The 25,883-nt window shown below is 44.0% G+C and overlaps 1 protein-coding gene across 2 annotated transcripts in view; it reads left to right on the plus strand.

The window, feature by feature from the left end:
• Positions 1-25,883, plus strand: part of SIRT6 (sirtuin 6) — a 210,002-nt gene that overhangs the window by 32,193 nt on the left and 151,926 nt on the right. Inside the window, exons 2-3 of one of the 2 annotated variants that reach the window (XM_069649386.1) lie at positions 4,762-4,889; positions 5,044-5,226. In XM_069649386.1, the coding sequence (XP_069505487.1) occupies positions 4,762-4,889; positions 5,044-5,226 (311 nt within the window). The remainder of the gene's footprint in view (positions 1-4,761; positions 4,890-5,043; positions 5,227-25,883) is intronic. The other variant, XM_069649387.1, reaches the window with a different exon arrangement.

Below are 25,883 nucleotides of genomic sequence, written 5' to 3' on the forward strand. Positions count from 1 at the left end.
GACTCATTATCTCACCTTGTAATATTTCCACAATTGGCTTAAATCTCTTTTATTAATGGCTGCTCCCATGTTAGAATTTCGTTACCTTTTTCTACATCGGTGTCAAACGTTAATTCGAGTGATTCAGTGTTCCATATGTGTAACTTGGGTAAAGCAAAAGGTTGGGTTCATATTTCTTTGCTTATCATTTTCCACACCCACCAAATGTTCTCTACTGGGTTTAACCCTATCAGTGGATTCTTGGTTACGTTTTTGACAGCTGTGTTTATGGCTGCTGTTTTAGCGAATGGGTTTTCCACTGCCACATGTGGGTGCCCTTCAACCTTATTCAGATTAGTATCTAAGACAATAAGGTCCTGCACTGACCATTGAAGGCAAGTCCCTGTTTACGCTTACACCAGAAAGAATACAACCCTCTAGGGGAAAAGGCCAAGGGATTACTTGCAAGGATAACCAGGTTGTATTGTCCAGAATCCAAAGGTATCAGCAAAGAACTCTGCTGCTCGAGAACGTTCTGGTCAAACTTAGTACAAGCAGAAGCTTAAAAGACAGTACAGCATCATCAATATACAGTAAAAACTAGTGCCACTGATTGGCAAGACAATATACATGGGCTTGCTCCATAGGGGATGGCAGGCTTCGATTGGTTCACATTTTTGCTGTCTTGATAGTTCCCACGTGGGTCAGCTGGGCTCATCTCCGAGGAGTGAAGGTCAGGTTCCTTATACATTACAATATCAGAACTGCTATGATACACTAAGCCTACTACGATATCACCGTGGCATGCACTTTGGAAGCTCAGGGACTGATACCGGGGGGGAGGGAGGAAGAAATCGTCACGCTGACCCACACATTCTGTGCTCTGTTGGTATCGCACCCAAGGCATCCACCCTCGTTTTGATCTATAATTTATCCCTCCCTCTACCTCACACTACAAAGGATGTATTGAGGTGGAGGGGTGAAACGGCCGTACATGCTCAGATGTTTTATGGCCATTTGTTTTATGGTTGTGGCTTGGTTCCCTCACTATCATAAAATGCAGGGTCTGTGGATCTGGTCCGTGCTGTGGGCCATGGCTCTGGGTAAGGGTTAGCGGTCTGCTGGTAGTTTGGCTGTGATGAATGGGCACTGCGAGGAGCCTGGTGTTGTCTCACGGCCTTGCAGGGCGTATTCCTCCCAGTGATACTAATTGCAACAGTGAAGGGACAAGGGGAAGCTTCCATGAGAACTGGCCATGCAGGCTCATCCCGTCCTAATGATCTGGGCCTAGTCGAGTTCTTTCATGGAGCTACAGGGTTGCTGCGTGGCCATGCAAGACTGTGCATCTACCATCATTACAAAAGGGCGTTCCTTTCTATGTGCGCACTGGCTCTATGCATCTATCCTTCCCGCTACATTATATCCGTGCCGAGTTTCTTAGCACAGTCCCCTCCCCCCCCCTAGCATGCTACACCGCTTTGTACAGGATTCGCCTCACTTTAAAGTGCCTATGGGGGTGGGATAGACTCATTTCCATCCCAACGCCATCAGAGACATTGGGGAATCCAACTGTGGGGACAAAGGGATAATGGGGAGGCACTAGACCTCACTAGTTGGCCTATTTGCTTTTTGACTTTCTGCCATCACCCCACTCTATAATGGGCTGCATTTCCATATCGGTTTATTCCAGCGCTTGCATTTCGACATTAACACTTGATTTCTGTAACAGTGATACATATTACCTGACGGAAAGTTCAGCTTAAGGGAGCTGTGGTTGAGAAGGGGACTAGGATGATATAGAGGGCCACCTCACTGCAACCATTTTCAGCATTTCTTCAAATCATTTTTATGGGTGTTGCAGAGTTGGGGAGATTTTATTTTTAAAAGGGAAGAAAAAAAAATAGCGCATTAACCGCTGCACTATAGTTAGGTTGATTATCAGGTTCCCTAGGAAACCCGAAAATTGAATTGCTAAAAACATTTGACTTGCATGATGGATTTGGTTGATTCTTATTTATCTTTTTGCAATCAAAAGGTTTGTCAACCTGCCCCCAGACTGGACATTTGGGAAAGATTGTTAAAAAAATAAAAAGTTATTAAGACAAAAAAACACTGTTTTCAGCCTAATCACATTCATTTCCCCAGAACAAGTCCATATTTCTGCGCAGCGCTTGACCGAATTGGACCGGGTACGAAATAACTTGGGCACGCAGCATTGACTCCATTTCTGAGAGGGGTCTGGGGTTATTCCGTCCACTAGTTGTTATAAATATTTGATGGAGAAGGGTGCCCCCTTCTCAAACAATTATAGCTATATATGTGTCTCAAAATGCATTAGCTAGGCTTTTCAGAAAGGAATAAGCTGCCAATTTTATTTGTTTTTGTTTGCTGTTTGCAATAACCGGGCTTATAACTGGAACAACCAGTGTTGGCCAAAAACAAAAAGTGGAAAACATTACATTTGGAGGAGGAAAAAGGATGAAATGGCCTCAGGCTGGAGATGGGGAGATGGGGAGAGGGAAAGAGGACACATGAGAAATTGCACAGTGGGTCCGGGCAAGGGAGGGTGCGGGGACAGGGAGCCAGGTTCTGAGCTCAAATGTTTTCGCATAACCAGGGTTATACTAGGAAATAACTGCGATTATTTGTGGGTGTTACGGATAACCATGGTTGTAGTACATTTCAAATATAGCCACGGTTATGGGGAAAAAAGTTTAAAAGAGTTAAAAATTAAAAAACATTTTACTGCTTCAGTGAGGTGGGTGTTAATGGGTGTGATTGCAGGATATGGGTACTGGGTTACTTTATGGAACCAAATGGTGCAAGATGGAAAGTGGGCACGGCCAAAGGCCATAACTAGTGTGCCCAAAAGAAACCTTGTGGTGTGGCCACAACCTCAGCCTGTGGCTAGTGGGCAGGTTTAGGAAACCTATTGGAGCAATATGTAGAGTGGCCATGGCTGAAGGCCATCATTATTGGGACCAGAAGAAAGCTATTGGAGTAACATGTAAATGGGCCATGGCCGAAGGGCGGGCCAATGGTCCTGGGCGAAGGCCATGGCTAGTGAGTGAGAAAGAAAGGTAGTGTCCTAAAATATAAGGCTGTGCTCACTTGCCAGGTCCAAAGGCCTCGCTGGTGGGCCCGTAAGCCATGTATAGGGGCCACGGCAAGAGGCCGTGGCCACTTAGTCGGTCCAAAAGAAATATATTGGCAGAAAATATACAGTGGGCATGGCCAATGGCCTTGGCTAGTTGCACGCAAGAAAAAACAATGGTATAACAAAACCCTTGAAATTCACTGATAAAACCTTAGTTAAGTTGCACAGATTTCAAATTCTGCAGATGTGGGAAGTCATGACGGCTTAACTCGGTTTGTTACCGTTGCAAAGCCCATGAGCACATACATATGATAAGAGAATGGATACACAATGACATACAAAATGGCATTATAGGAGACATAGCATTATGGGGGACATGAACCAGACCGGGCCTAGTTAATCTGGTCATGACTTCCAACATGTTGCACAGATTGAGTACCACTGGTGAGATTCCTTTTCTCTTCTATGTAAAGTCAAGAGTGAGGGGGTTGCATGGGATTTACATTTGCATCATTTTCTATATGAGTGGAAATAACACAAGGTTGCTCTCATTTCCCGAATTCAGTTTAAGTAATTATGGCCTTCACAGCTCTCGCATTATCAAGTAAATCTTCGAATCCTAGCTCATGTTATCTGTCTTTGAAAACATTCTGTGTGCAATTACAAGGTTATTATTTACAAAGGACAGTACACAGGTTGCATAGAAATGGTGTGCAGTCATAATGTCGAAAAAATAATGTCGAATTACAAAAAAGTCAAACTTAATGTTGGAAAAACAAATTTGAATGCTTTATTTTTTTATTTATATGTTTTTTTGGGTTCCGCATGTAAAAAAAAGTCAAAAGAAAAATGGGGGTCATGGCGGGGGAACAAAAGACATTCGAATTTTTTTTTTTTCGACATTATTTAATTCAACTTTATGACTAAACCCATAGAAATACTATTGGTATCCCACTATTCAGAAATATGGTTTGGGTTTGGATTGAAATGGCATTACACTTGATTTTGCATGCAATGAGAATGTACTATTAATTTACACCTTTCCAGATTATCCCCCTTCTAGGATTTAACAGAAAAAGGGGTTCTAGAGAGAATCTATAATTTCTTTTGTGGAATTCTTATACTCCAGTTAAATCAAGAATGTTGTCGAGCAAGTTTTACTTGACTTTCCCTACTAAACTTTGTGCTCCATCACCATCATGCTCTGATCTATTCATCAGGAGCCAAGTACCAAGAGTCTCTGCAACCAGAGCAAAATAGTTTTTTTTGCCACATAACTATTCAAATATGAAGTTCGGTGCCCACTTTCATTTAGTGTCCATGTGTGGATAGAGTCTACAGCGAAGTGGTGGGACAGTGGGAGAGAGAATGCATTTGAGGCTAGATTTAGATGATTGATGAAAAGTTTGAATTGAAGTGTTCAAGGAAGGGGTGGCCCAGTGAGATGGGCGGCTAAAGTGAGTGGGTGAGGTTGAATGCAGTTCGATTGGAATTGAGGAGCATAGCTTGAGTGATGGAAGTGACAAAGTACTGTTTTAGTTCCCTGGGGTTTATGTTCCCAAGTAGACAAACTAATAGTCTGTGGTGTAGGTTTGTAGTTCATTTGAACATAGGTTGCTCAATGTATGGTGTATGTGCTCACAGCAGCCGTTCTCTACCTCTTGTCACTACACCTTAATGTTCAGGTGTTTGATCCCCCAGAAGGGCTTGAGAGAAAAGTCCAGGAATTGGCAGAGTTGGTGAAGAGTTCCTCATACACGGTCTTCCACACCGGTGCTGGGATCAGCACATCTTCAGGCATACCAGATTTCAGGTGAGTGTGAATGATGAGTGGGAGTTGTTTTGGCCTTCACGCAAGCGATGTGCTTACTTTTGTCCATACCTTTTTACGAGACAGCAGGTGGTGCTGTTATCATTTAATCATTCTGAGATTATAGGGAGCTGTGATTCTTTTCACTTTTCTTTAGGGGACCGACTGGCGTATGGACGATGGAAGAGAAAGGCCTGCATCCCAAGTTCGACACCACATTTGAGAATGCACGCCCTTCAAAGACACACATGGCTCTGCTGCAGCTGGAGAGAGTCGGCATCCTTCAGTTCTTGGTCAGCCAGAATGTGGACGGGTTACATGTGCGCTCTGGCTTTCCAAGGTAAGCACAGGCACAGTTCTATGGCCATTAAGTCATTGCCTGTAACCTACAGTGTTCAATATTCCCACAGTACACTCTGCTTTGCATCCTGCCGACCCTAAGCCACTACACTGAGTTTGAGCTTCCCATGGTACACAATGGACCACTGCCCAGACTCTCGGTCAATGACTTGAACTGAGCACACTCTGGCTTTTCTTGCTGCACACTCTGTGCAGGCACTGGGTAATTTCCTATCAAGCACGCTCCAGTGTCCAACAATATGTAGTCCTGGTAAAACAGGATCAGTATCAATTTTTTTTTTCCTTTTTTTTTTTTATTCAGTCTGCAGTGGTTTTGTTTTCCCATCATTCTGCATACACGGGGATATTGCCTCTTACCTGGTGGGCACTGTGGCACTTATGAATACACTTTGCTGTCCAATCTACCATAGAGCGCTTCTCATGCTATGGCGCTCTGCCAGAAGGGCTGTGTCCGCAGATGACTGAATGTTGCAAGTAATTGTTATTCTCCTGGCCACGGATGTACAACCACACCACGCTTATTTTTTAACGGTGTAGATCCAAATCTCCAACCCCATCACCACTTCTCGTACATATAAGTCTCCAAGAATTATTATTTTTTTATTTTTATTTTTTTTTTACTTGTTTTTTAACCTAAAAGGTTTTTACAAGGATGTTCCATGAAACCGAGTCGTTAACCTACGGACTTAAAATGCAAGAAAATGTTATGTCATGGATGACATTGTGTTAAAGTTTAATTTCATTGAAACTGAGTCGTTGACAACATTTTCTTGCATTTTCGGTCCGTTGTTTATGTCGTGGATGACATTGTGTTAAAGTTTAAAATGAGATCTAAAATTTTTGCAGCGGCCGTCGCCCAAGTGGTCTTCTCTCCTCCAGCCGAGACCACCACAGTTCTTCTTCGTGTATATAAAATGATGCAAGAATGTTTTCCAGATAACGTTTTCTGATGTGGTCAACCGCTGGGCACATGAGTAGAAGGTGTCGGATCGTTTCCACCGCAGCCTGGTTATTGCAGAATCTGCATACGTTAGATGTTAACTGGTTTCTAATCTTTAAGATTTCATTCGTGGGTAAGAGATTCAGTCGTGCTCTCAGAAAAAGATTTCTGAGCTTCCTGTTTGGATATTTTACCAGGAAAGCTTGTGACTCGTGGAGCTTTCTTGCCTGTAGTGGAAGATGGGCCGCAAGTTTGTATTTTGCGGCTAAGTCTAACGTGGTGATCCAGTCTCTCGTATAATCTTTTTTGTGTTTTTGTTGGATTCTCTGAGAGTTCAATTTTTGTACTTTGGATCTCCTCCAATTTTTCATCCTGGATTTTTATCCATTTGTTTAGGTGCGGATTTTGCTCGCCTATATGTTCTTCAAATATGGCATTTAGAAGTTTTGGATGGTCGTCAAGGAGGATTTTCCTGTATAGCATCAGGGCGTTGCGTTCGATGACTCCCTTCAGCGATAGTTGGCTTAGCTCTCGTTTTATAAGCACAATCGGAGTTGACTTGGGAAAGAAGGGAACCTTTCTCCAAAAGTAACTTTCCAATTCTGTCCAAATCTGGGTTGGCAAGGAAGGCATTGCTTCCGCTCCGTAACAAATGGCAGGAACGACCTTTGCTTTGTAGAAGTTTAGGAGGGGGACAAGAGAAAAGCGGCCAAATTTCTTGTCTACAGCCTGTGCCTGGGTAGATAAGCTTCTGATTTTTGTGCGTAGTGCAGTTTGCATTGCCTTTTCCTGGTTTGAATTGTCCAACATCACTCCCGGGTATTTAAACTCAGTTACGCTCTCTATTGGAGCACCTTCGATTTGCCATTTGAATTTTTTTGAGCTTCCTTCACGTTTGCCCAAGCTTAGATTTTTTAGTTTTACTTTTGTTGATTTCCAGATGGTTATTGGCAATGTATTTGGCAAAATTTGACAGCTGTCTCTGGAGACCGATAGCTGTCTGATCAAGTAGTATATCGTCTGCATAAAGAAGTCTTGAAATTTTACTTTTGCCTAGCTGTGGAGGGAAAGAGCGCACCTCTTTTTCCGAGTCTTTAAAGTCTCCCATATAGGACAGGAAGAGGGCTGGAGCCAAGGGGCATCCCTGTTTGACTCCGCGGTTTGCGGGTATTGCTGCAGACAATAAGCCTTGATTATTTAGTCGTACCTGCATTCTGGTGTTTTTATGTAGTGATATTATCGGTTGCAGGATTTCTTCTGGGCATCTTCACATTTGTAGTTTTTCCCACAGGATATGCCTGTCGACTTGACCAAAGGCCTGGCTTAGATCTATAAATGCCAGGTAGAGTTGGGTACCTCTTGTCATGACCTTTCCCTTTAGGACATTAAGAGTCAGGATGTGTATTTTAGTGCCCATATTTTTCTTAAAGCCTGACTGGAAAGGCTCTTAACATTCTGCTTTTTGAGACCACTTTTGGACACGACGAAGTAACAGAGAACCGTATACCTTGCCGATCACGTCCAATAATGAGATCGGCTGAAAATTTGCAGGGTTTTCCCTGCTTACTTTTTTGTATATCGGAACCACCACGGACGATGTCCAGGAGTCCGGGAGTAGTTTTGTTTCTGCACAGCGTTCGAAGACCAGGCTGATAAAGACGGACCATTCCTCCGGATGTTTTTTCAATTCGATGTTTGAAAGGCCATCAGGTCCAGGAGCTCTGGAGTTTTTGAGTTTCAAAATGTCCAACTTGTCATGGAGTTTTACCCATGATGGCTCTTCTCTGTGGCTTTCATGGTCCTTTTCTTCATTCGTGGGGTCTAGATCTTGAGTCACACCTAGAAATAGATTTTTGTAGTGGACTATCCGTGTTTCTTCGGATATGGCGGTGGTTAGTACGTTGTTTGTTTGGCAGTCCATAGATCTGATTAATGCCCAAAATTTCCGGGCATTTTTCCCGCATAGCTCTTTTACCATCTCTTCCGAGTCGTTTTGATATAAAGTAAGACAGTGGATTTTCAGCCAGGCTTTGTAGTTATTTGATGCCACCGAGAAGGTTTTTCTTTTTTCCGGAGTATTGTCTCGTGCTGCCGCTCTTTTTGCTGATCTCACTAGTCTTCTTTTGGCTACCAGGATGGTGTTATATTTGTGAGCACAAGCTTCTGGTCTTGGCCTACTGGTTGCTGTTGAGTTTTTAAATATGGTAAGGAGTGGGCAATAATCCGGCTTGATGTTAGTTTGATTTGGTCGCCCCATCAGACAGTAGTTAGTTTCCAGTTTGCAGATGTTGTTAGCACTCAACGTCAGCCGTTTTCGATTGTTGGTTACTTCCAGTTCGAGGTCTATTGATTGGGATGGTTTGCTGTAGCCAGTCCATGTTGCCACCAGAAGGTTGTGATCACTGGCTGCAGTTTGTATCACGTCAAAGGAAGTTGTTGTGGGAATTAGGGAACGGGAGACAAATATATAGTCAATTGTAACTGTTGTTTTGTCACCTTCCCAAGTCGTCAAGCAATTTTTTTTTATTTTATTTTTTTGCCTAAACACTGTCCAGGTTAACCAGTTCCCTTGTATCCATCAGGGTAAGCCATGCACAGCCACGGTCTTCTGCCCAGGTGGTTCGTGGTGAGGGATATTTCTTAATGCAGACTGTGTTAAGGTCTCCACATATGATTGGGTAGGAGATCTGGTGCTTGATGTAGGACCAATCTATCTCGTTTTCCAGCAATGTGATGAAGTTTTCATTCGAGATCGCTTCTGGGTTCCAGTAGGTGTTAATGATGGTGGCTAGTATTGCTGTGATCTTCCCGTATTCCATGTTCTGTTGGTTCCATGTTACTAGCACCGTTAATAGGAATAATGATGACGTGAGGATAACTTTCACTGAGATTCCCTTTCCCAGCCAGATGGCTGTTATGAGGCCGGAGAATGGACGTCCTCTTGTTCCTTTATTTGCTGGTGCATGTGCTAGTTCATATCCATCTAGGGTTGGTTTTGCCATTAACCATGTTTCCTGGAAGCACAGGATACCGAAGTTGGCCAGGTTTACATCACCAGGAACTGTCAGGTGGGAAAAGCCCCGATATTCCATGAGCCCAATCGAAATGTTGTCGCTAGCTTTTGTTGCATAGTTCGAGCGGTCGTCGATAGAGTCAGGGATTGCTATTTTCGGTTTGCTGACAGGGCTTTCGGGATCCATGACCACAGTTGTTTTAGGGAAGTCGAATTGGTTTGATCTTGTGCGTTTTTTTTCTATTATGGCAGGAACCTGTGCCAATGTTCTTTTGATTGAAGTTAGGGGTCCCAAAGGCCGTCTTTTCGATTTGTCTTCGGCCATTTGTGATGGGGCTTCTTCATCTGTCCCACTCCCTTGAGTTAAGAGCGATGTACTTTTGTGTGAGCTAGAGATTCTGTCCCTCTTTTCCCTTCCTGATTGCTTCTGGTCGGGACTGTCATGATCTCTGCTTCCAAAAGGTCAGGGTTTTCCCAACTCCCTTGGAAGCAGATCCATAACCCAGGTTCCGAGTGCCAACCAGTCCCAATTGGGACCTTTTGGACCCAGTCCTGGCGCCAGTGGCACCAGGCTCATAAATATGCCCAGTCCCAGCGCTGGAAGCGCCGGGCTCATAATGCTTGGGTGGACTTACCTTCAGCAGACCATGCTGCTTACTTGCCTGCCAGTTGAGCCTCTGATCCTCTTCTGTTTGGAACTACTTTTCCTGTTGGGTGGGGCTGGAGCCACTCCCTAGATTCAGAACACTGGAACTCTTCTGGAAGGCAGGAATTCTTTTCTTACCAGGAACTCTTTTCTTACTTAGGCGTGGCTGTGGAAGGAGGGACCTAAGCACTACAGGAGGCTATTTAAACCACACCCGGTGGATGAATCTTACTTTGCGTTATTCTGCAACCTCTGCAGCAGAACGCTCATCGTGTCTTCTGCATCCGGTCCTGGGCCTAAGGAAAAAGGTTTACCATCCTGAATCCAGTCTTCAGCAACACCTATAAAGACAAGAAAGAACAGGTTAGCATTCCGGCATCTGAAAGGCAAAGGCTTACCATCCTGAATCCAGTCTTCAGCAACACCTATAAAGACAAGAAAGAACAGGTTAGCATTCCGGCATCTGAAAGGCAAAGGCTTACCTACTCTTCGTGCGCTCCGGAGGTCTTCACACTGCATTCCGGCATCTGAAAGACAAAAGTTTACCAACTCTTCGCACGCTCCGGAGGCCTTCGGCGCTGCATCCCGCATCTGAAAGACAAAACAAGGTGCGTTTAAAGACATTGGGGAACTTTAATACTCACGTGCCATTACTCCTTTCCACATCTAATCCAGAGGGTATTCCGGCACCCTGCAGCCGCTCCGAACTCGTACCTGCAAAATAAAAAGACAGTTAGTGCATAGTGAAGCAGGCAACAAGCGCTTACTTACGTGCTTCCAGGCGCTTCTATTCATCACACGGGCTCCATCTTCAACTCACTTCAGCCCGTCATCCGCCATCGCCGGAACCCTGCAAAACAAGAGACATCATTACTAAAGACTTTAAAGACATTTGAATGACTCGAAACTTACCGTTCGTGCAGTAAACGACGGACAGCAGTCCTCTGAAGTCAAGAGGCCTGCGCTACCTATCCAGTGAAGAAACTGGTTATAGCACCCTGCCCCGAGGTAGATGGAGAGCTCGGCATTCACTTACCTAAGGTGAGAGCTTAACCTTTGGGGGTCTACAGGAGAAGAGGAAAGAGATAGGGACACCCCAGTAGCCCCAGTTCATTAACCCCATATTTTCTATCTGCAGACATCTTACTCTACACGTCAGGCATACAGTGCACAGAGGTCCAGCCCAAAGAGCCAACCGGGTGCTACACATCACCTTTGAAGATACGGTAGTCGCCCAGTCAAGACCGGCGCCTCTGCGAGAATCAGGTGAGCGTTACAGGGACTTAGGATTTCTAGATGTACCTTTGGGTGCGGTTTCGAACCGTAAAAGCTGGTCTTTGTGGATCGACCAGTGGTGTCATCTTCTCTGTTTGGTGTCCTCCTCGTGTAACGCTGTGGGGACTTCGGGGTTTGTTGGGAGCTCTTAATTTCCTTTAAGTCATATCCCAGTTTGAGTAATTTATCTGATGCATCTCGCAGCTTTTGTGTAACTCTTCCAGACGTAATGTGCAGAAGGGTTGTCGCTTGCTTTCCTTCGTGAGTCGGTTCGACTCGTATTAGATCTTCTGTTCTTATTGAAGAAAGGGTGGATACGCTGTTGAACAGTTTTAAAACTGTTCTTCTGTTTAAAATGACGTATTCTCGATTGTCTCCCAATTGTTCCATTTTAAATGAAGGTCGAGTTTTGGCCACCCTTTGTTGTAGGGCGTCTTTGCCTCTGTTTAGTTTTTTTTCTTCTTTGGGCCGCCTGTTACCTGGGGTTGGCCACTCTTCCGAGTGAACATGGTTGCTGTGCCTCCGTGGCGGGGTACTGCGTCTAGTTTCCGTGTAGTCCGTTCTATCCGGATGTTTGTAGGACATTGAGGTGGCCGCCTTGGATCGTTAGTGTCGTGAATAGTCTCTGGAGGAACCTTCCTGTGGTTTAGATGTATGCACTGTTTGTCCCCACTCTTTGCTGTTTGTTGTCTTCTTACATCTGTCTTCCAACGTGAGGAAAGGTTGGTCCTCAAATTCTCCTTCCGTTGTGCTTAGATTATGCTGGCTCATTCTTGCCAGGGCGGGGTTGGTACAGGGGAGAAAGGCTGAGCCCCCATTATCTGAAGGTAGATCTTCGAGATGTTGGCTTAGGTTCATAAGTGCTTCTTCCTCCAGGAGTTCCTCTGTCGTTTTTGAAGATCCAATAGGGCTTGCTGTCGTTGTTAAATCGACATAGGTGTGGCTAGTCGAGTCGTTGGGTTTGTTTGATTGGTTATTTTCCCTCGTGTTTTTCTCTGCAGTGACTTTACTTGCGGGAGCTGTTTTGGACTGAAATTTCCTTTCTGTAGGAGGCAAGCAAAAGACCAGCTGTTTTTTCCCTATTTGTTGGTCCTTTGTTGTTTTCTTTGGCTGGTCGAAGATGACAAAGTCTCTGTTGGCCGTGGACTCTGTCTCTGGTACAGTGGTTTTTTCCAGGGCTGCTGTAGATAGAAACAGTGCTTCTTCACTGACGCAGTTGTTTTTTATTGGCCGCGCTTTCTGAGTTTCAGGCTTCCTCTTGTAAGTCAGACAGCTGATCGGGGCAGTATTTTTCGTGCGGTCTATTGACAGGGTGTTTGGTCTGTGGTCTGTGGCCGTCTCAGTTTGGCCTTTGGTCTCAGGTGCTAAAGCTTTAAGGTTTTCTTCCAAGACCTTTAGAGTTTGACAGGCTACCGACTTCGTTGTTGTGGACCTTGTAATTTGGTTGTGCAAAAGATCTTCTTGTCGATGGGAACATGGTTCCAGTGATACCTCTTTGGCTTGAGCTCCTGGCTTTGCATTCGTCGCCATGATGTATCCCTCCAAGTATTGTATGCTTAGTTAGCATCATAGCCGATAGGGTGCTATGATCTTTTAATGTATCGTTTAGGGACTCGTATAATTTTGTGAACGGTGTCAGTGCTATACTCACTGCAGACATGATAGCAAATATGTCCAGTTTTTTTTTGGGGAGTCTGTATTTGCGATAGATGGGGGGGTGGGGGGGTCGCTCAGCCTTTGGGACCGATGTGGGGGGACTGGTGTTGACGATTGCGATTCCTGAATGTGGAATGGTGTTTGCTCCCTTAAAGGTGTTTGTACTTTCCAGTTGGATTTGTTTTGCGGGTCTTCTTGTGAGGTATCCAGATCTTAAGTGGCTTCATTCCTTCCATTTTAGTTTTTTTCTGACATATCGGGCTCTAGAGTAGTTAGGTCTGGTACCTCACTCACGGGGAATATCGTACACTCTGGTTCCAGTTCCGAAGCGCCATTAATGATGTGTTCGCCGGATTCTAGTTCGGTAGTCGTTGGTGGAAGTTCATTTTGTCGCTCCTTCTGCAACCCACTATATTCTAGTTGTGGGGAGTTGATGGTACATGGCTTTTGTAGTCTTTGGCGCTTCTCCAGTAAGGCCAATTGGGGATTTGGTGGCTCTCTATATTCTGGCTGAGCTGCGTCAGGAACCGGTTGTGTGTCGGCAATCTCTGGGTCAATATCTTGGTAAGGTTCCGTGACTTCGGTAGTAAACACTACCTCTAGCATTTCACTGTCTGTAATTTTGTTTATTCTTGCAAATTTGCGTTTGTGCTGCTTTCCAAAAAAAATCCTTTAAGGTATGTAGAGAGCTTGATTTCCTGGAGTCTATGCTTATGACCTTTTGTTGTTGGGTGATTTTCTTTTTTATACAGCGGGGCGATGTGTTTAGGTTTTTTGTATGCTGCCCCTCGGTTTGTCGCTTTTTTGTTCCCTCACTTAGTTTCTCTGAGTGTCCCACAGTTCGAATTTTTGATGAGCGTTGTGCTCTTTTCCATTTTTTCTTATTTGCGCCCTCCTCTATTGATGATTTCTTTTTTTTTTCGTGTTCGGTGAAAATGCAACATCCGAACAGCTGCTATTGTAGTCGAGGGCCTGCCAGGCGTTTTCTTGGTCGGATGTAATCCTTTTGCTTGGTTTAGGGATCTGGAAAGCCGGGGCTGGCGTCATCCAGTCCCGTGGTGGTGGGGGCGGTGGAAGGTGGGAGGGGGGGGACATGGACTTGGATTTGGACGTCGTGGGTCACTCGTTGGGGGAGTGCGGTTGGGTCGTGCGCTTCTCTTTTGTCCTGGGAACTGTCAATGGTGGCTGCACTCGAGGGATTAGCATCTTCTACGATACTCAGAGGCTGAGCCTCCGTGCTGCGCTTGTCCGTTCCATTTTCTCCCCGCATCAGCAACCCCCTCGGGTCCTCGGGGGTGCTGGCTGGCCGGGGATCTTCGCCGGAACCTCTCGTCTCTCCACATACTTCCCTCGCTTCCATGGTTGCCAGGGGCCTGCCCTCGATGCCCGCTGTCCTCCGACAGACTGGGCGGAGCCTTCGGTCATGGGAGACCCGTCGCTCGCAGGATTCGAGGGAAAGGGGGGAGAACGAGGTAAAGTCTTTTTTCTCAGACTTGTTTGCTGTCTGCTGTCTTCCTGGTGGGCTCCCGGGTTCCTCTAAGGAGCCTAGCTCAGGGCTCTGCTCCGGCAGCAGGGATCCCGCGCCCCGGTCCAGCTGTACATGTAGACGAACTTCGTCACGTTTGTCATGGTGGCTTGGGGAATTAGTTGAGGACGGGAGGGCAATGTTCAGCCTAGGTTTTTTTGTAGTTTGCAGGGTCTTTGGATTTACCTTTGCATTTCTATTCAAAGCGCTAGGTGTCGCAGCCGGCATTTCCTCGCTCAAGAGTCTCTGTAGGGGAATGGAGACTTGCTTTTCCTCTGGCACAGCGTTTCCCTTTGCAGACGTTGTTGTTGTCCTTACGTCTGCTTTGGGCTTGAAACTCCGGAGTTGGCGACCTTCAACTGTCGGGCTCAGCGGGGTTGCGTCTATGGCGGCCTTAGACTGCCAAGACTGCTTCTACTCTGCTGCTGCTCCGCGGCTGAATAGGGATTTTGTAAGTGCTCCTCCCCCAGCACTCGCAGTGGAGACAGTAGACAGACTGTCAGGTTCGGATTCAGGAAGTGAGTAGCGGGGACTGCCAAGACTGCTTCTACTCTGCTGCCTACTCCGATTTAATGCAGACTTACTTTGCGAGGGCCAGTAAACTCATGAATTTTATTAGATTTCACAATGTTCTAGTGTGGCATATGAATTCTTGCATTTCTCCTTGTTTTTTTAAGTCAACTGCGGTACACAAATTATACTGAAAAGCCATCGGAGTCCATACAAACCTTGGTCATTAAGCTGTTAGATGAACTGTCTTACAGTTTCCTTACACTATCGAACAATGTGTTGCACACGTTTTCTCACATAGATAAACTCTTGCTTTTGTTTAGTTTAAACTCTATATCCACCATTATTTGTTTGGACTTAATTGATGGACCCTTTTCTTGTACTTATTGACGACACCTGGTTTGTGTGTGTGTCCTGAGCTTTCAAAGATATGTGTATTTGAGTGATCAATACGTCAGATGTACACATTTTGTGCAGATCTGTTCCATAGAAAGTATAAACTTGTGCTCTATTCATTCTCTGTAATTGAAAATGCTGTTTGAAAATGCTGTTCAATTATGTCCCACATTCACATTTTGGAACCAATGCAAGGAATTAACTGACCATTTAAAGAAAGTCCTATACAATGTTGGAATTAAGTTAAGTATTTGATGCCAACATAACTAAATTTTATGTTCATTTATTTTGTGTTAAAACCATGTTATTATGAATATTCATGGAGATTAACTAGAGTGAGTTATGGCCATTCTCGTCTTTGTAAGGAAGGCTTAATATCAAACCGTGAAGACAGACACAAGTGATCACAGTTCAAGGGTGTTTATTGAACTTCAATGGGTTGCTCGAACACCTATCTAAACCTAAATCTAAGGATGGGAGCAAGCTACGACCATCAAATAATAACGCAGTCCTAGTGAAGCCTTTGTCAAAATAATAGGGCCTATACTAATAAACCTATTGCCAATCCTTACTTCTAAATACAAATGGTATGGGACAACAATGTATGCAAAAAGAAAATTGTTCAAGAAATGATATGTCAGGATAGTTGAGCAGTTGGCTTCCCTTCCCCACGTTTTCAGCACGGGGCAAGGCGGCACACCCGAGCTTCACACACACTCTAGCTTCTCTAATACGAGGATATAGAGCAAAGCCTAGGTATCGGGACCTTCTGTGCCAGTCTCTTTCCAAATAAAAGGTCTCTTATTGTACAGGGCCTGATGTAACAAAACAGGGACCAAGTTCCTTTCTCATCGGGATTTTCACATTCACAAGTTCTGGGGTTCACTGTTCACCATGGATCTCCCACCTTCAGGTTCGGACCCCCTTTTAGCATAATGTTCACAATTGGTCTCCCTTGTTCGGGATAGGACCTCTTAGTATCAAAGACTTCCGATTGTGGGATAGACTTTGCTTAAACCGTCGCAGGACCACTTCGATTCACTTCATTCCTCATTTTCGTTCTTTTACTTTCTTTTCTGCCACTTGTTGGCTGGATACCTCACAGAGACCAGTGATTGAGCACACTTGCGGTGCTGGACCAATCTGTTACTGGTATTGTATCTTTCTTCCTTCGAGTTCAAACATCCATGTGCAATTAAGCTTTCCTCATGTCTTTCATCACACGTTACCAATCTTCGTTCTTGTGCTCTTTATACAATGTTGCCGAAACCTTGACTTCAATACAGACCGGTCTTGCATCAGTCTCCCCAACTCGCCGGCTGTGCTGATTCTGGCGCTGCTTTGTTCTTGAAGCCAAGGACGGTACCACCGCAGCCGCTGCTCCTTCCCCGACTTGATCAGCCATGCAGGAGGGCCCTGGGTATCTCCGACACACAATGCAGGATTCTTCAGTCTGGTTTCCTGGCCTTACGCTTTTTAATCTGACAAATTCACAGTTTCTTGTTGGATAGGTCAAGGGTATCTCCCTCCTTGCGCAACCTTCTAGGTTTGCTGTCTTTTTCCCCCCTCGTTCAGCTGCCACCCAGAAAATGCTATTCCTTTGTGTGCATTGCCTCGCTCAGTTTGCTCTCGCGCTCTGGCTTTTATCCGTGTGGGGAAGTTTAATTAAGTCAGGTGTGAGTTGTTACCAGTAATTGCCTGACTATTGTAGTGGGACGTTGGGTACAATGCTCGAGTGCGAGGTTGTTTTCTCCCAGGGCGGGCTGTTCGTGTGAAAGTGTTTGTGAAGGCAAAGGGGCGGAGGGGGTAAAGATCCCAAGTACCCAACCGGGTAGGATGGGGGTAAAGGTGTTACAGGGAAGGGGGATACTGTGTCTCACCATCAGGTCTCCCACTCCCCGAAGACCCCTCACCCAAGTGATCCTACCGCACTGGTCCACCCCCAGGGCCTGGATCCAAAGGCGATGGCTGTGCCCTGACCACCTGATAGAGATACCCCCGCGGACTAGCGGGTGAGACACCTTCTGGTTTCTCACACCTGGTAAACGCAATCACACAGGAAATTCTGTGCTTACATGTATTATGGATTGACATCTGTGTTGCTACTTAGAACCTGTTTGCTGTAGTCATGCATCGAGGAATATGTGTCTGTTTCAGTTATATTGTGACTGTAACCCTACATTTATTTTGAAGTCCTAAATTATGTTGAAGAATTGATTTATCTTTTAGCCATACATTTTGAAATAAACGGCTGACAATTTGAGCTCAGTTGAAAAGGATGAACCCTGCCAAATCGTTAAACATATGTTGCTTATGCTTAAACTTTTCCAGACTAAAACCTAATCTATGTAAAGCTTGCTCAGCAACTAACTGGGAGTAACTATTTCTGCTATTACTGCTCCTTGAAATAAGGGTATTGCCAGCTCAAAGAATTTACTGTGTTCATTTTCATGGCTGATATTTGATCTGGAGAGTGTAATGTATGTGAAGAGATTTCGAATACAGTATTTCCATCACAATGGCATAAAATGGTGTAAGCAAATTCTGTATGGATAAACCGGCAGGAAGTTTCTGTTTAAACTTTTTAGTAAGTCGCATATGCATGACCATTTATCTCTGTAGCAAGTTGTCCAACCCCATGCTATAATGTGCATTTGTTTTGTGTAGTTACAGGTTTGTTATGCCACATGTTGCATTGTGGATCTAGAGATTATTTATCCATCAGGTGGTCTTTAAACGGGTGGAAGTTTCGCTACTGGTGATAAGTCATGTTGATTACCCGATTGCCTGATGGTCATGCCATCACAGGGACTGTATGAGAGTGAGAAGCAGAATGTTCTCTAGTTGGCAGTGTATGTTCTCTCAGCAGAACATGGCAGGGGTGGTTCTATTTGGATAGGATGCAAAGACCTTGTTTTAGTTTGCTCTTTTCCCCTATTTTTCTGCAGGCTAACTGCCTGTATTCTATTTGAAATTGGAAAATGTTCCAAAAAAGACCAATTTTTCGGAAGAAATGAGGATGCTGGGGCTAGATGGTCGCTGCAATCCAAAAAAATTCACTGGCAAAGGACGTGGAAAATCACAAGGACGAGGAGGAAAAAGAAAACAAGGAGGGGACAAAGGAGCAAGCAGCCCCGAGTCAGATGGGAATTCAAGAACCTGCTCTGGCAAGAAAAAAACGAAATGAACAACATCATTAATACTGACAACAGCATTATTAATCTGTCGGACTATACCCTCAATGAGGACCAAATTAAAGTCTTGCAGTATGGGTTTAACTTTTGCCCAACTTCCTCATATGATTATGCAGAAACTAGGATCGACTTCTTCAAATACATGTGCAAAATTAGACAGAACATTTTTTTCATTTTTGATCCAATGAAGAGTAAACCCAAAGAAATTCATCAAGGCAAAACAGCGGTTATTATTGAAGATCTTGATGCCCTATTAGACTTGGCTGAATTAGAATCCATGGGAAGTTCCGAGGAAGGTACTTCGGATATCTCCCTAGAAATACTCCACCTAGAGGCGGACTGGCCCATAAAAAGTAAACTTAAAGCCAAATCAAGGTTTAATCCGTTGTTTCTGCCCGGTGGGAAAATAGAAGCTTTTCAAGACCTGGTCATTCATGACCTCCAAAAGGCAAGATTAAAACCTATCAAAATGAAACCTAATTTTTCTCTCAAAGAAAGACAAACTTTGAAAGATCTACAAGGAGTCGGCAATAGCATAATCAAAGCATCAGACAAGAGTACCAACATTGTCATCAAACATCGAACAGATTATATTAAGGAAGCTCAGAGGCAGTTACTGGACACCAGCTGTTATGAAAAACTTGAGAGAAACCCAACAGAGATGATAAAACATAAGGTGGAGTGCCTCCTAAAGAAATGGTCCGATCTAGACCTTTTTGACGAAGATGACTGCAGATTTCTTTTCAATAAATTTCCCAATATACCTACCATCTATTTTCTCCTCAAGATCCATAAACACTCTACCCATCCCCCTGGTCGCCCAATTGTAACTTTGAATGGAGCCTCTCTAGAAAACATTTTGAAATATGTGGATCAAACTCTTTTACCGCTTGTATTTACCCTACCATTGTATCTGCGAGACACTAAAGATTTCCTCAGCAAAATCAAAGGAATAGTATGGGAAGAAAACTACATGTTCGCCACATTAGACGTTGTCTCACTCTATACTTCCATACAGCATGAAGACGGCAAGAGAGCCTGCAAATATTTGCTTAACACTAGATCATTGAATTATCTTTCACATGGGGAAATGATAATTGAAGTGATAGAGATGTGTCTTACTAACAACGTCTTCTTGTTCGATAATTAATTCTACAATCAGTTGAGAGGGACTGCCATGGGCACAAGATTTGCCCCTTCTACGCCAATTTGACCATGTGATGGTGGGAGAAATTCATCGTATGGACAGAACATAATACCCAACATACCAACCAAGTAATCCTATGGCTTAGGTTAATCGATCTTTTTATTCTATGGAATGGTGGAGAAAATGACTGGCTTGACTTTGTCAAAACATTAAATGTGAACAATCTTAATGTAAAATTCACAGAGACCCATAGTAGAAAACAGCTTGTCTTCCTGGATGTAGTGGTTAAGACAAATCAAAGTGAGGTCATCGCTGAATTGCTGTCATGATCTCTGCTTCCAAAAGATCAGGACTTGCCCGACTCCCTTGGAAGCAGACCCATAACCCCGGTTCCGAGTGCCAGCCAGTCCCAATTGGGACCTTTTGGACCCTGTCCTGGCGCCAGTGGCACCAGGCTCATAAAGATGCCCAGTCCCAGCGCTGGAAGCGCCGGGCTCATAATGCTTGGGCGGACTTACTTGCAGCAGACCATGCTGCTTACTTACCTGCCAGTTGAACCCCTGATCCTCTTCTGTTTGGGACTACTTTTCCTGTTGGGTGGGGCAGGAGCCACTCCCTAGGTTCAGAACACTGGAACTCTTCTGGAAAGCAGGAACTCTTTTCTTAGGCGTGGCTTTGGAAGGAGACACCTAAGCACTACAGGAGGCTATTTAAACCACACCCGATGGATGAATCTTGCTTTGCGTTATTCTGCATTCTCTGCAGCAGAACGCTCATCGTGTCTTCTGCTTCTGATCCTGGGCCTAAGGGAACAAAGGCTTACCATCCTGGAATCCAGTCTTCAGCAGCACCTGTAAAGACAAAGAAAGAACAGGTTAGCACTACGGTCTTCAGTGGCAGCGCATCTCTTACCTGGTCCATCGGCTGTCACCAACGCCTCGCGCTGCATTCCGGCATCTGAAAGACAAAGGCTTACCTACTCTTCGCATGCTCCGGAGGTCTTTGCACTGCATTCCGGCATCTGAAAGACAAAAGCTTACCAGCTCTTCGCACGCTCCGGAGGCCTTCGGCGCTGCATCCCGCATCTGAAAGACAAAAGAAGGTGCGTTTAAAGACATTGGGCAACTTTATTACTCACGTGCCATTACTCCTTCCCACGCCGAATCCAGTGGGTATTCCAGCACCCTTCAGCTTCTCTAAAGCTCTGAACTTGTACCTGCAAGATAAAAGGGACAGTTAGTGTGCATCGTGAAGCAGGCTACAAGCGCTTACTTACGTGCTTCCAGGCGCTTCTATTCCTCACGCGGGTTCGATCCTCAACTCTCATCAGCCCGCCATCCGCCATCGCCGGAACCCTGCAAAACAAAAGATATCATTACAAAAAACTTTTAAGACATTTGAAGTGCCCAGAACTTACCGTTCGTGCAGTTAACGACGGACAGCAGTCCTCTGAGGTCAAGAGGCCTGCACCCTTATCCAGTGAAGAAACTGGTTACGGCACCCTGCCCCGAGGCAGATGGAGAGCTCAGCGTTCACTTACCTAAGGTGAGGGTGTTAACCTTTGGGGTTCTACAGGAGAAGAGAAAGGGAAGAGGAGAGAGGCACCCAATAACCCTAGTTCATTAATCCCATATTTTCTATCTGCAGACATCTTACTCTTCGAGTCAGACATACAGTGCACAGAGGTCCAGCCCAAAGAGCCAACCGTGTGTTACACATCACCTTTGAAGATACGGCATTCACCCAGTCAAGACTGGTGCCTCTGCGGGAATCAGGTGAGCGTTACAATTGCATCGTAAACCCAAAAGTTCTAATATGCCACTTTTCGCCACTAGTAATCATCCTACATCGTTAAAATGGAGTATTCCTTATGGTGAATTCGTCAGAATACGGCGAAATTGCAGCACAATTGAACATTTTGACCAAGAATACAAATTCACTGCTGCTAACTTTGTAAAACAAAGATACCCCAAAGCCATCCTGGAGAGAACCTATCTGAAAGCTCGAAACTTAAATCGAACTACCTTGCTCTCGACAAATAGAACACCAGAGAAAGAAAAACAAGATGACGAAACTAGGCTTATCCTAACGTATGGAACCCATGCCAATGTCATTCGAAAAATATTGCATCAACACTGGCATATCTTGCAATCAGATGAAGTGTTATCAACAGTTCTCAAGGAACGTATCAACATCACCTTTAGGAAGTCTCGTTCTCTTAAAGATTCATTGGTCAGCAGCTTTTTGCCCCCCCTATGCAAAATCTCGAACAGTTCTTGGCTTAATACCAACACTAGCGGTTTTTTAAAATGTACTAAATGCAAAGCATGCAAGTTTTCCCTGAGTAGAAACGATTACACACATCCTGTTACAGGACAATTGGTTGAACTGCAGAGTCACATTCCGTGCAATACAGAGTTTGTGGTTTATGGACTTTTATGTCCTTGCAACCTCTGGTACATTGGAAGTACCATTGGTAAATTGAAACTGAGAATTTTACAGCATATGCGAGCCATAAAAAACTCTGATCCTTCATATCCGATGGCAGTTCACTTCCAGGATGTACATCAGGGCAAATTGGACTGTTTGAGATTTCTAGGCTTACACCATATTACAGCCAAGCCACGGGGGGGGGCATGGAGGGGGAACGCCAAGGGACACAATCTTGATGAGGAGTTGTACACATATCTAGGAACTTAAGCAATGGGATAAAAGATTATCTACTGTTCACTTCTGGTCAGCTGCTATTCTGAGCATTTTTCTTGAGGTTTCTTTATTTTTCCACTTGGAAGAAATCCCTTTATTTAGATGTTTATATAGACAATGCTCTACATAGCTAGCTGAACAACTACATATTATCTGCCATGAGTATGTGCGATGTCGTCACATGAAGTCTTTTTTAAAATTTGAATTTATTTGTGCTTTTATATGTGTTTATATTTTAATTCACTTGGGTGATGATCCATTGACCAGTTTCAGTCTCATGATTGTCCACTACAATGCACGGCTGTGGAGTTGCCTCTATGCCAAAGTTGGTTCTTTCCCTTTTTCTTTTTTTAGCCTAGAGCGATACTGGCAGTCAATATATGTGTAAGATTTTATGTCCCATTTGATAAGGAGGATGTGCAGATACAATGAACCCGGACACAGCCGGTATTATACAACACGTAGTAGCTTTTGTAGAACTATGCATATTTAGACTTGACAATGTAAAATGCATTCCATAGCACTATGCACTTTATAGCACTTTGCACTTTAACGACTTTGCTCTATATAGCAAAAGGTGCACTTTAAGCACTAAGCACTTTAGAACATTATGCACTTTAATTGCTCTGCCTACATGGCATAAGCTAAAAATATGCATTCACGAACATGGCTGATAGATAACTTTTCGGCAAAGGGCTGTTCATTATTGAGGTCCGTTCTTAATTCCATCTGTACAGAATTCTTACAGTATTCTTACTTAGGCTGTTTTTGGGTTTACATTGGCAGTTTACGTTAACACATTCTGCATCTAGAGCAAGGATTAATTCAGCATGGAGTATGCAACCTTTGTCCTAAAACAAGCCATTATATTTTGTGGTTTGCAGAATCCTTTTCTGGGTTTAGTCGGGTACAATTGATGATTCATTATTACACAATTGGGGACTAGTAATTTACTGAGAATCTAAAAAATATCTGTTTTCTCCTACAAGCGGTATGAATTCTAAAGAATTGTATCGTGATAAAGGCCAATATTAACATTGCAATAATGGAACCTCGGCTATCTCCAAAATGGCTGCCGTGTTTTACCTAATGTTAACCAATGTATTTTACATGGGAACACAAGAAAGCGAAAAAGGACAATTTTGTATCATGAACCATAGAGACTGGTGAAATGTCTGTGTGTGTATATATACACGAATTTTCAAGCATCCGTTTGTACGTGAACAAGCTGCGAGACAGCAGTGAAACGCGTTGTACCTTTGTTTTTATAATTGTTGGCTGATGCCTAATAAAACTGAAAACTATATGGACTCAATGTTGCATTGATCCTGGGCTTTTTCCATTGAAGCAAAGTGTTTGTAAACGGCGTTCTCCACACTGCTTTGAGTGCTATCCCCTTCGGGAGAAATGGAATCGCTTTCTCCTTTTTCAAATATATGGGTGGTGTAAGGGGTTAAAATGGGTGGAGAGGTGTTGGTGTGGGGTTTTAAACTTAGGGAAACGGGGCTAGGGAGGGACCCCCAAATATGAAAGAAATCGATCATTTTTTCATTTTGAGGTTAGTTAAAAATGTATTCTTTGTTTATTCATTCATTAAAATCACATGCAACCCATTTAAATCTTGTTTTTTTGCTCTGTAGGAAACGTGGAAAAGTTACCGTGGCAACCCTATTTATTGGGTAGCTGCCAAATGTTTGAAAGGGTGCATATTTGTGTTTGTGTACACTCTTCTTAAAACATCCCTATAAGAGTGGGGAAGTTGCACCTAAACTTTTATCAATCGGTAGGAGTCCTGAAGCGCAGAGAATCTATCTATGACCTATGAGCTCTACTGCAGCCATCGGCCCATGAGCACTATGAAGGCAAAGCGCTGGAAGAATCTGTGTATTCCAGCCTTATCTTCTGAACAGAGGTAACCATGAGGATAGCCCCTGCCCATAACCCGGCGTTAGCAGCTTGTATGAAAGCCTCCAAGACACCTCTGCTCGCAGACAAAGGCATGATTCTTGCCGTTGGTGGATAAAGTCCGAAAATGAGGGAGCACTGGGCGACTGAGTGCCAAGCACTGGTAGAGCCAGAGGCCTATGGTTACAAAAGACTAATTTCAACAAAGCAATCTTAATCTTAGATACATGGAACTTTGAGGAACCCCATGCTTTAATTATCTGCCTCGCTAGGTGGTGTTTGCACCCCTGAGTCACTGGAGATGCGTCGTTGGCCACCGGACAACTGTACCTTACCACAGCATCTTTGTCGCTTGGTAACATTTAAAATCTTTCTACAGGGATTATCCTTTTCCTCACCAGAATCCCCTTTGATTAATAAGAGATTATCTTTGACAATGGTGGCCTTTTTGTCTCCCTTATCTGTTTCTAAACTTAACATCTCACATCTGCTAGCTTTATAACCACAAGGACTTGCCTGTATGCTGCTGTATTTATTCCTATGCGAGAGGCTTATTCCCTTTGGAATAGAGATCGTCTCTGGGACAACTTAAAACTAATTTGTATGTGCCTTGCTGTCTGGAGGCACTGTGTGACTCTGACTTGGAGGGGGTCACAGTTTCAAGAGTCTAACTATCCAGTATACAAAAATACTGACCTGTAATCTTGCATTTCTATTGTGCACGGACCCTTTTAATTATTATGCTCCCCTCCTGAGTGAGCTCCCTTTGCTGCTCTGGCATGTTTACTTCTAGGTGTGTTTGGTGAGCCTCAAGGTAAACTGGTTGTGGGCTGACTCCTGTGTTACCTTAAAGACCGGGGCAGTGAAGAATCTTCCCATTCAGCATTTAGAGAATTTGCATTGCGATTTGTAAAATAAAAGATGTCTCAACACTGACCGGAGCATTTTAACTTTGATTTGGAGCCTTTCGTTGTAATCTCTGTTGAACTGGTACTGCTGGAAGACCACTGCCAGTGGAGACGCAAATTTGCTCAATAGAAGATCCATGAGAAATGGCCCACTGAATATGGAAGGGATGTGTCTATAAAACTGCTAATTCAACTTTCTTGATGCAAATTCTCATCCTTCTAATACTAGCACAATCTTCGGATACTGTTCAGGGTAGGAATAATGTCTGTTCTTGCTAATGCAGTCTCCAACTTTGACTGGCATCTGCTTGCAGACATTTTAACGCAAAAATAGATTCTGTTCTCTGTGACTTTAGCCTGCAGTGTCTTCACGTGTTTTCCAAACAATAGTTCTGATTTTAGTAGCATTTTTATAACTTGAAAGATAGCTTGATGTTCTGAGTATCTTGCATGTGGCATCTGTGTAACCTGTTCAAACAATACAATTGCAGTAATCTGAACAATTGCTCCACTGTATAACTTCTTGCCATCAACATGTTTGTTACCTGATTAGCCAAGAAGATCTTCGTAATCTGAAGGATACCTTGACTGTCTAAACCACAATCCAGTTCCAACTGTGAAGTCTGGTTTCCAGTTCAGCTATTTTAGGAGTGAACATTTAATACTTTCTGTGTTGGGGGAATTATCATTGAAGTTCTGCACTTTTGATGTTGGGGGACAAAGCCTATGGCTTGAGTGTCAAGAGATGGTGCAAGGATCAAGAGAAAGCTGCCACTAGGCATAATCCAAATTAAACTTTGCTTTGTGATAGGGCTG

This window comes from Ambystoma mexicanum, chromosome 1p (genome assembly GCF_040938575.1).
Source record: "Ambystoma mexicanum isolate Mex_15411 chromosome 1p, UKY_AmexF1_1, whole genome shotgun sequence".
Taxonomy (NCBI): domain Eukaryota; kingdom Metazoa; phylum Chordata; class Amphibia; order Caudata; family Ambystomatidae; genus Ambystoma; species Ambystoma mexicanum.